This window comes from Echinops telfairi, unplaced genomic scaffold, assembly GCF_000313985.2.
Source record: "Echinops telfairi isolate 266 unplaced genomic scaffold, ASM31398v2 ScPeMD7_5;HRSCAF=22, whole genome shotgun sequence".
Lineage (NCBI taxonomy): Eukaryota > Metazoa > Chordata > Mammalia > Afrosoricida > Tenrecidae > Echinops > Echinops telfairi.
The window spans coordinates 21,720,001-21,733,535 of record NW_022103901.1 but is presented as its reverse complement, the minus strand read 5'-3'; the positions used below and the strand labels follow the sequence as shown (position 1 = coordinate 21,733,535).

The 13,535-nt window shown below is 48.4% G+C and overlaps 1 protein-coding gene across 1 annotated transcript in view; it reads left to right on the top strand.

The window, feature by feature from the left end:
* The window catches only part of SCNN1G (sodium channel epithelial 1 subunit gamma), a 77,644-nt gene that overhangs the window by 16,910 nt on the left and 47,199 nt on the right, over positions 1-13,535 (top strand). Inside the window, exons 7-13 of the mRNA XM_004706062.2 lie at positions 6,905-7,003; positions 10,086-10,203; positions 10,943-11,021; positions 11,105-11,162; positions 11,346-11,407; positions 13,075-13,150; positions 13,382-13,531. Of these exons, the coding sequence (XP_004706119.1) occupies positions 6,905-7,003; positions 10,086-10,203; positions 10,943-11,021; positions 11,105-11,162; positions 11,346-11,407; positions 13,075-13,150; positions 13,382-13,531 (642 nt within the window). The remainder of the gene's footprint in view (positions 1-6,904; positions 7,004-10,085; positions 10,204-10,942; positions 11,022-11,104; positions 11,163-11,345; positions 11,408-13,074; positions 13,151-13,381; positions 13,532-13,535) is intronic.

The following is a 13,535-nucleotide window of genomic DNA, read 5'->3' as shown; positions in this document are numbered from 1 at the left end:
TGGATGGATGGATGGATGGATGGATGGATGGAAGCTTGGAAGCCCACACAGAAGATCTTGGAGGAGACTTTCTTGGTGTGGATTCTTGAAGACACCCGCTAGGGAAATAGGGCTCATCCAGACAAAGAGCATAAAAAGCCAGTTACCATCAACGTGACTCAGACTTCTGGTGCCTCCATGTGTGTCAGCGTAAAATTGTGCTCCATGGGGTTTTCAATAGCTGGTTTGTCAGAAGTAGCTCACCAGGCCTTTCTTCCAAGGTGCCTCTGGGAGGAGTCAAACCTTCGACCTTCAACCTAACCACATTAAGGATTGATAACCATGCAGGGACTCCAACAAAGGCTATTGCGGTGACAAAGGGGTCTCAGAGAGGATTTTAAGTCATGTATTGAAACTTTTGGGGATTTCACTTTGGCTGAAATGTAGTCAATCTATTAGAGGCAGCCATCATTTCAGAAAGAAACGATGAGGCTCTAACCTGAGGCACTTGGGGGGAGGGGTTGAATCTGAACGCTATTACAGCATAGAAGGAAGGGCTAGGGAAAAGTCGATGGATATTTAGGTTCTGACTTGACCAGCAGGGTGGATGCAATGGCCATAGCCTGCATTAAGGACTACAAGGCAGGCTACCTTAGAGGGAGACGGGAATAACCACTTCGGTTCGGGCACAGGCAGCTTGTCTGCCTTTGGCAAATCAAGGGGAAAATGGGAAGATGCTACGCAACTCTGGGGGTTCATGTAGACCTGGCAGTAACTATCATCACTTGAAGACACCTCGACACAACCCTCAAAATGAGCAACATCAGGGCTGAGCAAAAACAAAATGGTGACCCAGAGGCAGAGAAGTCGGGGCGGAAGCCGGAAAGAATTGTCGACATCCAGTAAGTCAAGGAAGGGAGTTTCATGAAAGGTGTGATCCGAAGTGCCAAACACACAGGTCGAGTGAGAGAAAGGGCAAAAGGTGTTCTCTGGGTTTGGCAGCCAAGAGTCCAATGGTGCTCTTTGCCAGGGCAGTTTCAGTGAAAGGGACAGGGTTGAGTACAATAGGTTGAGTGCCACACGGGAGAGGAGGAAGTAGACCAAGGTGGAGGACTGGGGTGGGGGTGGGGGGCGGGAGTAGGCCAGGCTCCGAGGAGGAGGGCGACTCCACTTTCATTGCACACTCTAGGGACCATTAGTGTCTTCAGCTGCATACAAACGTTCTTTTCGTAACCACGCGTAGTGATTACGAGTTGAGACTCTGGAGGTAGGTAGATAACCAGGATTCAGGCCCCAGCTTTGGATGTTGATCACGTACTCATTGCGCCTCAGTTATCTCCTGTGTAAAACAGAGATAAGAAGAAGATCCTTCGTAGACTGGCGGAGGATCCACTGAGTCAGTGCATGTGAAGAGCTTACATCAGTGCATGGCACATTGTTATTGGCTGTGAGTGAAATTTTTCAAGACAAGAGATGTGAAGGAAGGAAAAGACGTCGAAAGCAAGCGAAGGGGCTCGGAAAGGCGTGAGACATGGATCTCTTCCTTTTGGATATGAGTATCTTATGTAGAAAACAATACTAGTGATTTGCCATAAGGAGTCCTAATGGTACTATGCAGTAAATGTGGGACTGCTAAGCTGCATGGTTGGTGGTTCGAACCCACCAGCCCCTGCTTGGGAGAAAGATGAAGTTAGGTGATCCTGTAAAGATTTATAGCCTTGAAATGCTTCCTCCCCTCCACGATCATGATCCCAATTCTACCTTACAAATCTGGCTAAACCAGAGGATGTACACAGGTACAGATAGGAACTAGAAACACAGGGAATCCAGGGTGGATGATCCCTGCAGGACCAGTGGTGAGAGTGGCAGTACTGGGAGGGTGGAGGGAGAGTGGGTTGGAAAGGGGGAACCGATTACAAGGATCTACATGTGACCTCCTCCCTGGGGGACAGACAACAGAAAGTGGATGAAGGGAGACGTCAGACAGTGTAAGATATGACAAAATAATAATTTATAAATTATCAAGTGTGCATGAGGGAGGGGGGAGTGGGAGGGAGGGGGGAAATGAGGAGCTGATGCCAGGGGCTTAAGTGGAGAGCAAATGTTTTGAGAATGATGAGGGCAATGAATGTACAAATGTGCTTTACACAATTGATGTATGTACGGATTGTGGTAAGAGTTGTATGAGCCCCTAGTAAAATGATTTAAAAAAAAAAAAAAGATTCACAGCCTCAGAAATCCTGGAGGGGATCACTTTGAGTCCAAATTGACTCGAGGGCAGTGGTTTCAGTGAAATTATTTGCCCTGGGTGGTGAGATTTCCTTTCCCAGTGGGCGCTCCCCCTTCGTTTTTTTTTTTATGATACTCTGGACGCAGCCGCCTCACATGTTTACTTAGTCCAAGTCTTTGTTTTCTTAAGTCACTCTGTTGATTGAGGCTCTCTCTTCCTGACTGATAGCGAGCCGAGTTTGTTTTGCAGTTATTTTACATATTTCACTTCAAACTTCCACTCGACGGAATGTCATTCTGTAGAATGTGAAGTAGGGTGAGGGCCACATTCCCCCACAGTAGGTAACACATCTCCCCACGTCACATACTAAGTAATGCTTCCAATTTTTCCTCCACTGGTTAGGGCTGTGAAGGTTGTTCACAAATAACTTTTGTAATTCCTCATTATGAAAATTTTTTTCAAACTAAGGGAAAAATATGCAATAAACTCCTATCATTCCATCTGGGACAAGATTCTTCTACTCTCATCTGTTTGTTTTCTTCGTTGTATTCCTTTCTTAGGTTTGTTTTGTTTAAAAAGAAAATAGAAGCCTGTTTATTTTTTTCCCACTGCTCAAACTATCTTATCATGACAAAAAATAGTCTTGCACAGTTTCTATTTTAATGAAAATACACGATAGTATGTACGTCTAATTACATGCTCCATGTCTCTTTCCCTGTAGTAGAGGGCCTGCCACCGTTTAAGCTATCATTCAGTATCTGCGACTTTGAAGGGAATTGAGCAGGAGGTGGGATTTAGAAAGTAGACTGAAATCAAGTAGGGAACACTCAGAAGGTGAAGGTATCTGGCCTTGACTCACCAAGCAATAGAGAGGAGCGATGATAGGCTCAGATGTGGTTCAGATGGCTAATGGAAGGGAGGCGGGAGAGAAACTGAGCCAGGGAGGGTGTGGAGGCTGCAGGCCAACGGGGAGACTTTCCATAGTCCAGGGGAGAGACGATGAGGGCCAAATTAAGACAGTGAGAACGGAGCTGGCGAGCTCATGGCTGATTCCAGAGATGCTTGGACAACATCTGTGTAGGACTGAATGAATTCTCTAGAATGATGCCCAGGTTCTGGCTTTGATAATGGAACACACGAGACTGGGCAGGTTTTAGGTGGGGCAGGAGATGCTGAGTTCTGTGGTAGACATCAAGTCAGAGGGCTTTGACTGCACACAAACGAACCATCCACAGATTTACCGGCTTACTAGGAACAAAAACCAAACAAATAACGGCTATCCGGTCCATTTTGACTCAAAGAGGTGCTTTTGAAGGGTTTCTAAGAGTGTAAGCCTTTATGGGGTGGATACCCCCATCTTTCTCCTGAGGAGACTTGAGCCATTAGCAGCCCGATGCTTACCCCACAGTGCCCCCCGGGCTCTTTAACGACCACTTATTAGCTCACCATTTTGGTGTTGGATATCTGAGCTGGGCTCCTCTGGGAAATCCTTCTGGTCAAGACCGGGAGCAGGTGATCTCAACCAGAATTCAGTCAGGGCTGTGGATGGGTTTGAGGTCAACGGCAAGGGCTGTTGAGGTGCCTTGCCTCTCTCCTCTGTGGCGGCCTCTCATCTACTAGCTCCCTAACTTGGGCTCATCCCTCGGGTGGGTTCAGCAAGAGAAGGCAAGCTCCAAAGTGCAATGACTCCTCACCGAAGAGCCGAGAGGTTTCTGGTTTCACAAGCTGCTCCATGGCCCAGTGCTTATGTGTTCCGCTTCCATCCTGACATTCAGCAGCTGTAAACCACCAGCTGCCCCAAGGGAGGAATAGGAGGCGTTCTACCCCACTAACTAGTTATAATCTCAGAAACCTATGAGTCGGCATCGATTTGATGGCAGTGAATTTGTTTTTGAATATTACTCTAGGCAAACTATTTTACCTCTATAGATATCGTTTTCTTCCTCTGTAAAGTGAGGTTATTATCATGGTTAATTAAACTGATATGTGTAAGAGATTTATCACAGCGCCTGGGACACTGTAAGTGCTCAGTCAAGATCAATTGTAATTGTTTTGAAAAACTGAAGCTCAGGTGAGTCAACATTTAACCAAGGTCAAACAGGTACTAGGTAGCCTGATGGCAATCTGACTTCAGATTTATGCTCACTTCAGAGTCTGTATCTTGTGTACATATACACTGAGACCAGGAGCCATAGTGGCATAGAGGTTACATAGTGGTTTCGATCCACAAGGCCCACAGTTCAAAACCACCAGGTACTTCTATTCCCATAAAGGGTTACAGTCCCAGACAGTTCTACCCTGTCCTATAGGGTCACCATGAGTCAGAATTGACTCAATGGCAGTGAGTTTGGGGTATTTTTTTGGTGTAAATTTACACACACTCTTTCACATCCATAGCTTGCATGCATTCAACAGACACATGCATCCACGGCTGCCAGAGTGGACAATCCTCTCACTTCAAAGCCAGGAGAGTATCCTGTCTTGCCCCGGGCCGGTAGAGCTGACATCTAGGTTCTGTGGACGTCTCCAGAGACCCCAAAGGCTTGGAGAAGCTTAGAAGATGGCCATGAACTCTGGTGCCCTTCAGGAAAGTCACTGATTGGCATTTTTGCAATCCAGTTCCCTGCCTGGCAGCACTAGAGGCTTCGGATGTGTTGACTTCCCGGCCTATAAAAGGACTGAGGAGCCTGGGTGGTGCTAACAGTTAATCCTCTGGGTGCTGACTGTCAGGGTGGAGGGAAAGCCCACCCAGACACCCCTCTTGGAAGAATGAATGGCCTGGTGATTTACTTTCCCCAAATCAGCCATTGAAAACCTGCCACGCAGAGCTGCCATAAATCACAATCAACTCAATGGATTTTTTTTTTTCAAGAAATGAATCTCGGTATTCTGTATTAACATAGAAAGACACTTACCTCTTATTATTCATGGGAAGGGCTGAGTGTAAGGCAAAATGAATGTATGACTATGCCTTGCCTGTCCATCTGAGGGGCTGGCCTCTCCACAGAGGCTCCAACGGTTAACCTGGGGAGGGGAGGAGGTCAGATAACTGCCTCCCCTTAGTTTCTTCTGTTAAGTTTAACTATTTCTAAAGGGGTGCTGTCAATTGCCCTGGAGATATTTGAAGTTAGTTGAGGAAGACTAAACGGATCTGCAGCTGAATTTCAATACAAACAAGACAGAAAGAGACCATCACTACTTGAGACACCTCCAGTTTTTTACCTAACGTGAAACCTTTTAATCATTTGTCTTTCCAACGATTGTTCCTTCCTTTTGGCCACTTCTTCAGAGCAAATACCATTTTCTTGTCTTCCACAAATCTACCACCCCTCGTGTGTTTATTCTTATTTCCAAAACAAACAAACAAAACTTACACAAACGCACACCCTGGAATCTCGGCATAACCTGGTCATGAGGGATAGTCATTGATTGCCGCCCCTCCCCCACCTCTTTTTTTTCCCAAGCCGGTCTTATTTGTTGACAAATATTAAGCTCGAGTCAAATTTAGGAAAGCACCGTGCAACTTTATTTTGTAGGGCTTTTGAAACGAGGAGTTATGCTGGGTTTGCCTCCTCTGATTAGGGCATCGTTCTCCTCTGGTGGGTGTCGCTTGGGGACCAGAGGAACAGAGGGTGGAGATGGAAGCCTTCACCGAGGGGCAGCGTCCCAGGCATTTCACGGTCACTGCTCCCTTTTCTGTGCCACCCCCGCCCCCACCCCACCTCCATTGACCGCTCCAGAGGACCTCCTGTCATTCTGAGAACCAAATCCACATTTCTCAGCCTGCACTCGGAGGCCTAGCATGATCCAATCTCTAACTTCCCCTCCAGTGACTGCTCCCCCAGGTGCCACACTGACCTGTCCTCCCTCAAGCCTTTGCCCTGCCCCCTGAGCCCCACCCTCTTCCTCCAGTTCTTGGCAAAGCCAGCTCTTTCTTGCCACACTATGGTGAGCTGGCATGCCCCTTCCTCTGAAACACTCTTTAATCATTCTCCTGGAAAGACTGGGCTCTCTTATCTACCCCTCCAGCTCCCTTACCCTGCTCCATTTCTTTTTTTTTTTTTTTCCGGTTTTTTTCCCAATCATTTTTTTGGGGGCTTGTACAACTCTTATCACAATCCATCCATACATACATTGTGTCAAACACATTTGTACATTTGTTGCCCTCATCATTCTCAAACATTCGCTTTCTGCTTGAGCCCTTCGTATCCGCTCATTTTTCCCCTCCCTCCCTGTTGCCCTGCTCCCTCATAGATCCCTTGATAATTTATAAATTGTTATTATTTTGTCATGTCTTGCACTGTCCGACATCTCCCTTCACCCACTTTTCTGTTGTCCATCCCCCAGGGAGGAGGTTATATGTAGATCCTTGTCATCGGTTCCCCCTTTCCACTCCCCCACCCCCCAGCTCCATTTCTTACAAAGCGTTGATTATTATCCCCAAATCATCTGATTTACTGATGGGCTTGTTGACCATCTGTCTTACTGCACTAGAAGGTAAGCTCCGGAAAAGCAAAACTCTTGTCTATTTTGAGGACCTTCCTCTCAAGAAGCCCACCAGGTACCCAGTAGGTGGGTGCTCTGGAATTCTTGGTAAATGAATGAAGTGGCCACCGAGCCTGCAGGGCCTCTGAGCTGCTGCCCTGGTCTGGGTCCTTGTGGTGGGCAGTGCTGAGACTCCACTGTGTGTTGCAGACGGAGTCCTTCAAACTGAGTGAACCATACAGCCAGTGCACAGAGGATGGGAAGGACGTGCCGATCACCAACATCTACAACACTTCCTACTCCCTCCAGGTATAAGCTGGTGGGGATGCCTCGCCTGGGCTGTGGTCTGGGTCCAGGAAACAAAAATACATGTAGGCTGGGGTAGGACTGGGTCCAGGGACTCTGGTGATGATCCTTGGGGTTCATCCAAAGACAAATGATGCCGGCTGGTTCCAGTCTTCTGTAGCCTGTCTGTAACCAGAGCTTAATTCATTCACTGGGGTTTGTGTGGAACATAGTGTACAGTCGAGACCGGCCAGATGGCTGGTGAGATGGGTCTTGGCACATGAGGGAGGGGAAGAGGCACTTAGGAGAGGCACTGGATGTGCTCCTCACTCATGGATGACCTTGGGCAGCTTGGGTCACCCATGACCATCAGAGCAGGGTGCTGGGCTGGAGCAGGGGCTGTGAATGGGGAGCCCCGGGCTACCTCCAGACTGCGGACCTGTGCTTTCTGGCATGGATGGTGTTTTAAAGCCAGAAACGATCACAAGAAAATCCAGATTCCCAGCTTCTCTTGAGAAAACAAAATTTGGCAACATGGGTCCCCTATGCCTGCAAAATGAGCAGTGGGTGTAGCTGCTCCTTTAAGCAAGGCCTATGATCTCTGGTTCCCCACAGGCCTCTTACTGGCCCCTCTAGACAGCTGAGTTTTCAACTGTTGAGTTTGACAAGCTGTCATGTCTTGTCTCATATTCTGGGAGTCTACAGTTGGCCTCTCATGGATTACTTTGTACCCCTACCCCCCATCCCACCCCTCACGCCCAAAGTCTGTGTTGGAATCCTACCTCCAATCCATATGCATAGAATCCCATTTGGGAACAGGGCTTTCTTTGTTAGGTTCGTGATACCTGATCCATGGAGGGTGTGTCTTAAACTTAATTGCTTTTGAGATATAAAAGGAACAGATTTGGCACAGAGACAAAATGGCTTGATGCAATGGCTGCAATATAACAATTGTGAGGGTGGCTTATTTCTATCCATTGTGCATGGGGGGCGGGAGGCACTCAGAGTCAGAACCTACTGAACAGTACCTAAGCCCAGGTACCAGGAAGCACGCAGAGAGGGGACGGAGGGATGCAATACGGGGTGAGCTCCCTAAGGAACTGAGGAACACAGAGAATCCTTCTAAAGAAACTGCACTGAGGATTTCCCCACAGAGAGAGAGCCTTCCTCTAGAATAGATACCCTGACTTCCAGTCTCCTAAAGTGTATGAAATAAAGCCACCCCCTTGTGGCATTTCTGGTCCAGCAGCACTGAGCAACTCTAAGGTAGCCTTCTACCAGGAGATGCCAGACCATCTGTGGAAATCCCTCCAGCAGAATAAACAGAGAGGGCAGACCCAAGTTCCGAGACGTCCAGTTTGCACTAGAGCTGAGCTAAGAGTAGATGAGGACACTGGTAAGAAGAGATCTTTAATCTCTTTATGATTTGTAAGAAAAAGAAACTATTTGACCAAACGAGTGTTAAGACACACACACAAACACACAAGTGAGATCACTGGGAAGTTGGACATCTGCATGTGAAAGTCAGACAGTGAATAAGGAAGACTGGAGAAGAACTGATGCATTTGACTTGGGCGGGGTTGTTAGTCTGGGTGGACTAGAGAAACAAATCCATAGACACTCATATGTATATAAGAGCTTTATATACAAGAGCAGTTGAATATTGAGAAAACATCCCAGCCCAGTCAGATCAAGTCCATAAGTCCGATATTAGCCCAGATGTCCGGACTTTATGGGCTATAAAGTCCTCTTCAGGCTTACACGAAACACATGCAATGACACTGAATTCAGGAAACTCATAGGCCAGTGGGTGAGAAGTCTTGTGGATCCAGTGGTGTTGTAAGCATCTCAGTGCTGGCAGGGGTCTCCACATGGCTTCTCCGGCTCCAGAGGTCTGGCTCCATTAGCCTCTCTCCGTGTGTCTTCTCCACAAGGATGTCTTGCAGGGAGTGAGCCAAGAGAGAAAGAATGTGTCCCGCCTCCAAGGAGGAAATACAGGAGTTCCCAGAATCCTCAGGAGAAGGTCATGACCGCACAGAGGCCTCATTGGTTATATCCTGATTGACAGGCTAGACTCCACCTCTACACTCTTAATCCTCAAATTCACACCAGATTATGTAACTACCACAGGGTGCTGGTGAAGAATATTGAAAGTACCATGGATAGGTACTGGTAAAAGGACAAACCAATCTGTGTTGGAAAAAGTAAGGCCAGAGTGCTCCTTAGAGGCAAGGGTGGTGAGACTTTATCTTGCATGCTTTGGACTTATTGTCAGGAGGGCCCAATCGCTGGAGAAGGACATCATGTTTGGTAAGGTGGAAGGGCAGCGAAGGAGGGGAGGGCCTCAGCAAGGAGGATGGACACAGTGGCCGCATCACTGGGCTGAGGCTTAGGAACAATGATGAGGATGGCCCAGGACCATGCGGTGTTTCTTTCTGTTCTGCTCTGGGTTGGAGCCACCTCAATGGCACCAAACAACCCCAAACCATTGGGAAGACATAATATTGATGGATACTATTTATCGAGAAGCCACCAGACACACTCGACACGCGATGATTCACTCCAGGCTCACAGCAAGCACGTGAGTTGGGTATTATTACACGTATCCCAAAGATGAAGGGATCACAGCATCAGAGAGACTAAGTGACTTGTCTGAGTTACCAGCTGGTGGATGCACAGCGGGGGTTAGAACCTGAGTAGCCCCCGACAGCTGTGTGGGTATTGTGACATTGTGCAACATGGAGGACTTGGGCTAAAGAATTGGAGAGTTGGGAATGGTGTTTGTTTCTCTCCGTTTCTTGGCATCTTACCAGTTTCCCCACTGCCTCTTCGTGGGCACCTAGACGAGGGAAAATGACCATGCTCAGGCCGGCTTATCCCAACCTCTGGATCTCGATGAGGCTATATTCCCATGAAATGTTCTAGCCTCATCGCTTTGGAGTTAGGGGACCACTCTTGGCCCCATTTGCTGTGGTGTAAAAGGGGACATCATGTGGCCAGCCAAGGCTGTGGGACGCTTGCCTCCCATGGATAAAGGATGCATAGGGAGGGTACTCACAGACATGCAGGTGCAAAGAGGTTAAGGGAATTCTCTATTCTCTTTTAGATCTGCCTTCACTCCTGCTTCCAGGCAAAGATGGTGGAGAAATGTGGATGTGCCCAGTACAGCCAACCTCTCCCTAAAGGAGCCAACTATTGCAACTACCAGCAGCACCCCAACTGGAGTGAGTGAGCCCCACCCCCAGCCGTGCACACCCTACAAACAGGGTCAGTCCAGCACCAGTAAAGGCCTGACCTACAGCATTCCTAGGCCCCTCTACTGCCTGAGGAAGGTCTTAGTAGAGAGAAGTGGAGTGATAACTGCTGTTGTCAAGCTTGGCTTACATACACCTCCCTGTTCAGGAGCAAGCACTCCATCCCAACCTGTGCTAAAGGCTTGGCCGCCCCAGGCAGCTCCAGGAGGTAGGGATTGCTGATAGCACTTCCTGACAGAAGAAATAACTGTGGCTCAAAAAGGCGAAAAGCCTTGCTCAGAGGCACACAATCTGGGATGTTTAACAGAAAACCCCAAATCCAACCCATTGCTGGTCAGTCAATTGGAACTCGTAGGCACTCCACTGAACAGAGTAGAGCTGCCCCATAAGATTTCCAAGGTGGTCAATGTTTAGGGAAGGAGACGGCCACGTCCTTCTCTGTGGAATGGCCCGTAGGTTGAAACCACCGACCTTTCCATTCGCAGTTTAGTGCTTTAACCACTGCACCACCAGGTCTCCCCTAGAATAAGAGATGGGTGAACTCAGTCTTTGGTTCAAAGCCACACTTGTGCCCAAGGAACCATTGTTTAAAGCCAGGGGGAGGATAAAAAGGAAAGTGTGATGGTGGAGGCACCACTGGGGACCGAGAGACCTCGAGGTAGGTCCCAATGGCCCCCAAATTCCCTCTCCTCTCTCTGTGGTCCCCCAGTGTACTGCTACTACAAACTACAGCAGTCCTTTGTCCGGGAAGAGCTGGGCTGCCAGGCGGTGTGCCGCGAAGCCTGCAGGTGAGTGGAGTCGGGGGTGGAGACAGGTGGGGCTGGGCGGAAGAGCAGCCACCCAGGCTCAGCTCCTCCCCACCTCCCCTTAGCTTTAAGGAGTGGACACTGACCACCAGCCTGGCACAGTGGCCATCGGAAGTTTCTGAGGTAAGTTTCTCTGTGCTTCCTTCAATGATGCCCTGACTGTGTCCTCTGGCCCAAGATGTCCTGGGGAGAGGGAGCCACCTGGCTAAGGCCAGGTGGTGGGTTGGGGCTGAGGAGGGAGGGGAGATGGGCTGGGCTGTGCTTCTGTGGGCATCCCTAGGCCCACTCTTCCTTTCTCCATCACAGAAATGGTTGCTGTCGGTTCTCACTTGGGATCAAGGCCAGGAAATAAACAAAAAGCTCAACAAGTAAGTTTACCTTCACTGTTTCCTCAGCTTCCGCCTCCTCCCTGCACTAGCAGTCTCACTTGCTTCCTCGTTGCAAAACCCTGTCTTTTTCATTCATTCATACATTTATTCAGCAAATGTTTATTGGATGTATATCATGAATCGGGATATGGTTTAGTGTAGCAGTTAAGAGCATGGGTTCTGAAGCTGGACCCTCTGGATGTGAATCCAATAACTGGCCATTAGCTGTGTGTCCTTGAACAAGTTCCTAAACCAATCTGTGCCACAAGTTTCCACACCTGTAAAATGGGGATCATTAAAACATGACCTACGTCCCCAGGCATAATAATTGGGCTCTCTGGAGCAAGAGCGATAAAGAGAGCGTTGGGAACAGGAGAAGATGGAATGCGAGGCCAATTGTCTCCATGAACAACTGCTTCCTTTCCCACAAGACCAGAAGCACTGGGTGGCGCCTGGCTACCATTAGGGAACATTTTGATCAATGATTCTACAGAAGAATCCTGATCAAAAGGAGGGAGATGCAGAGCAGTTTCAAAATCTCATGGCATGCAGATATTATGGAAACATGACCAGGTGAACAAACCCCAAAACTATTGCCCTAAAATGATCTTTAAACCTTAAACCAAAAGTATCTCCTGAAGTCTTCTTAAAAGGGCACGATGCTCACAGCAAACATTACTTACAATGTCTTCCTTGAGCACAGTACCTTTTAGGTCTTCCTCTATGGAAATCAAATTGACAACAACTCCGAAAGATTAGATATGGGAACCCTAAGAGGATGTAAACGTAGGTTAATGGAGGAGGAACAATTCAGGAAAGGAGTGTGAGAATGGTTATGCCGCTCAAAAAGTGTCATCAGTGTCACCAAGTTGCACATGTAGAAATTTGAATATTGGTGACTATTTTTTTGCTTTGTAAATCTCAACAGCAAAGCGCACAAAATTCATTTAAAAAAAACAACAACCCTACCTCTTTGACTTACAGGAATTAAATGAGCTAATTCACATATCCTTCTTAGAAGGGTACTTGGCAACATAGGAGCTGCACAACAATGCTAGCTGCTATGATTCTTGTTATTATTATCACTATTTTCTTATACCTAGCTGACCTGCTCACATGGGCCCTGGTGGCACCCTTGAACCCACCAGCTGTTTCAGGGAGAAAGATGTGGCCATCCACCTATGTACATCTGTTCCAAGCGGCGCAGCCATGTTAATCCTATGGGGTAGTTCTGCTCTGTCCTACAGAATTGCTTTGAGTCCAGATTGACTCAACAGGAGAGAATTTGGGTTTGTTACCTTGCTCATTGACAACACCTGTGTGTTTCCTGTGCTGATCTGAGATCCTAATCCCTGAATGAAACAGTGACAAATGCCAAAGTCTAACCAACAGCAGGGTGGTAGGAGAGTATCACAGGGAGGCCTGAGTGAGCGAAGGCTGGGAAGAGGCTTCTGGGTGAATGAGTAGCCTGAACCGCCAGGCCCAGGCTGGAGGTATGCTCTGGACTGCAGACTGAGATGTGTGGCCTGGGTACTGAGATGGCTGGGGAATGCAGAGCCCAGGCGATACCCAGGCACAAAGGAAACAGCTTGGCAGAGGGGTCGGTCAACTGGGTGAACACCCAGGCTCCCGACTCACCTGGGCTCTGCCTGCTGTGATTTCTATAGGACGGACTTGGCCAAACTCTTGATATTCTACAAAGACCTGAACCACAGATCAGTCGTGGAAAACCCAGACAACACGGTGAGTAATTTCCTTTTACGTCTGAGATGGTGCCCAGCGGCCTGTCCTTGGGCAGCAGCCTCAGACCATGGGATGCAGACAGGCCCCGTGGGATTGCTTTAGGCAGCTCTCAAGGCAGGATGGGTGATGTAAGAGGGGCTGGGGAGCTTGCCGCACTTTCTTCCAAAGATGCAGTGGATCCCATGGGGATCAGGGTTCTTCCTGATGGTTGTGGCTTGACCTCCCTTGCAGATCCCGAACCTTCTGTCCAACTTTGGAGGCCAGTTGGGCCTGTGGTTGAGCTGCTCCGTCGTCTGCGTCATCGAGATCTTCGAGGTCTTCTTCATAGACTCCCTGTCAATCATTACCCGGCGCTGGTGGCAGAAAGCCAAGGAGTGGTGGGCCC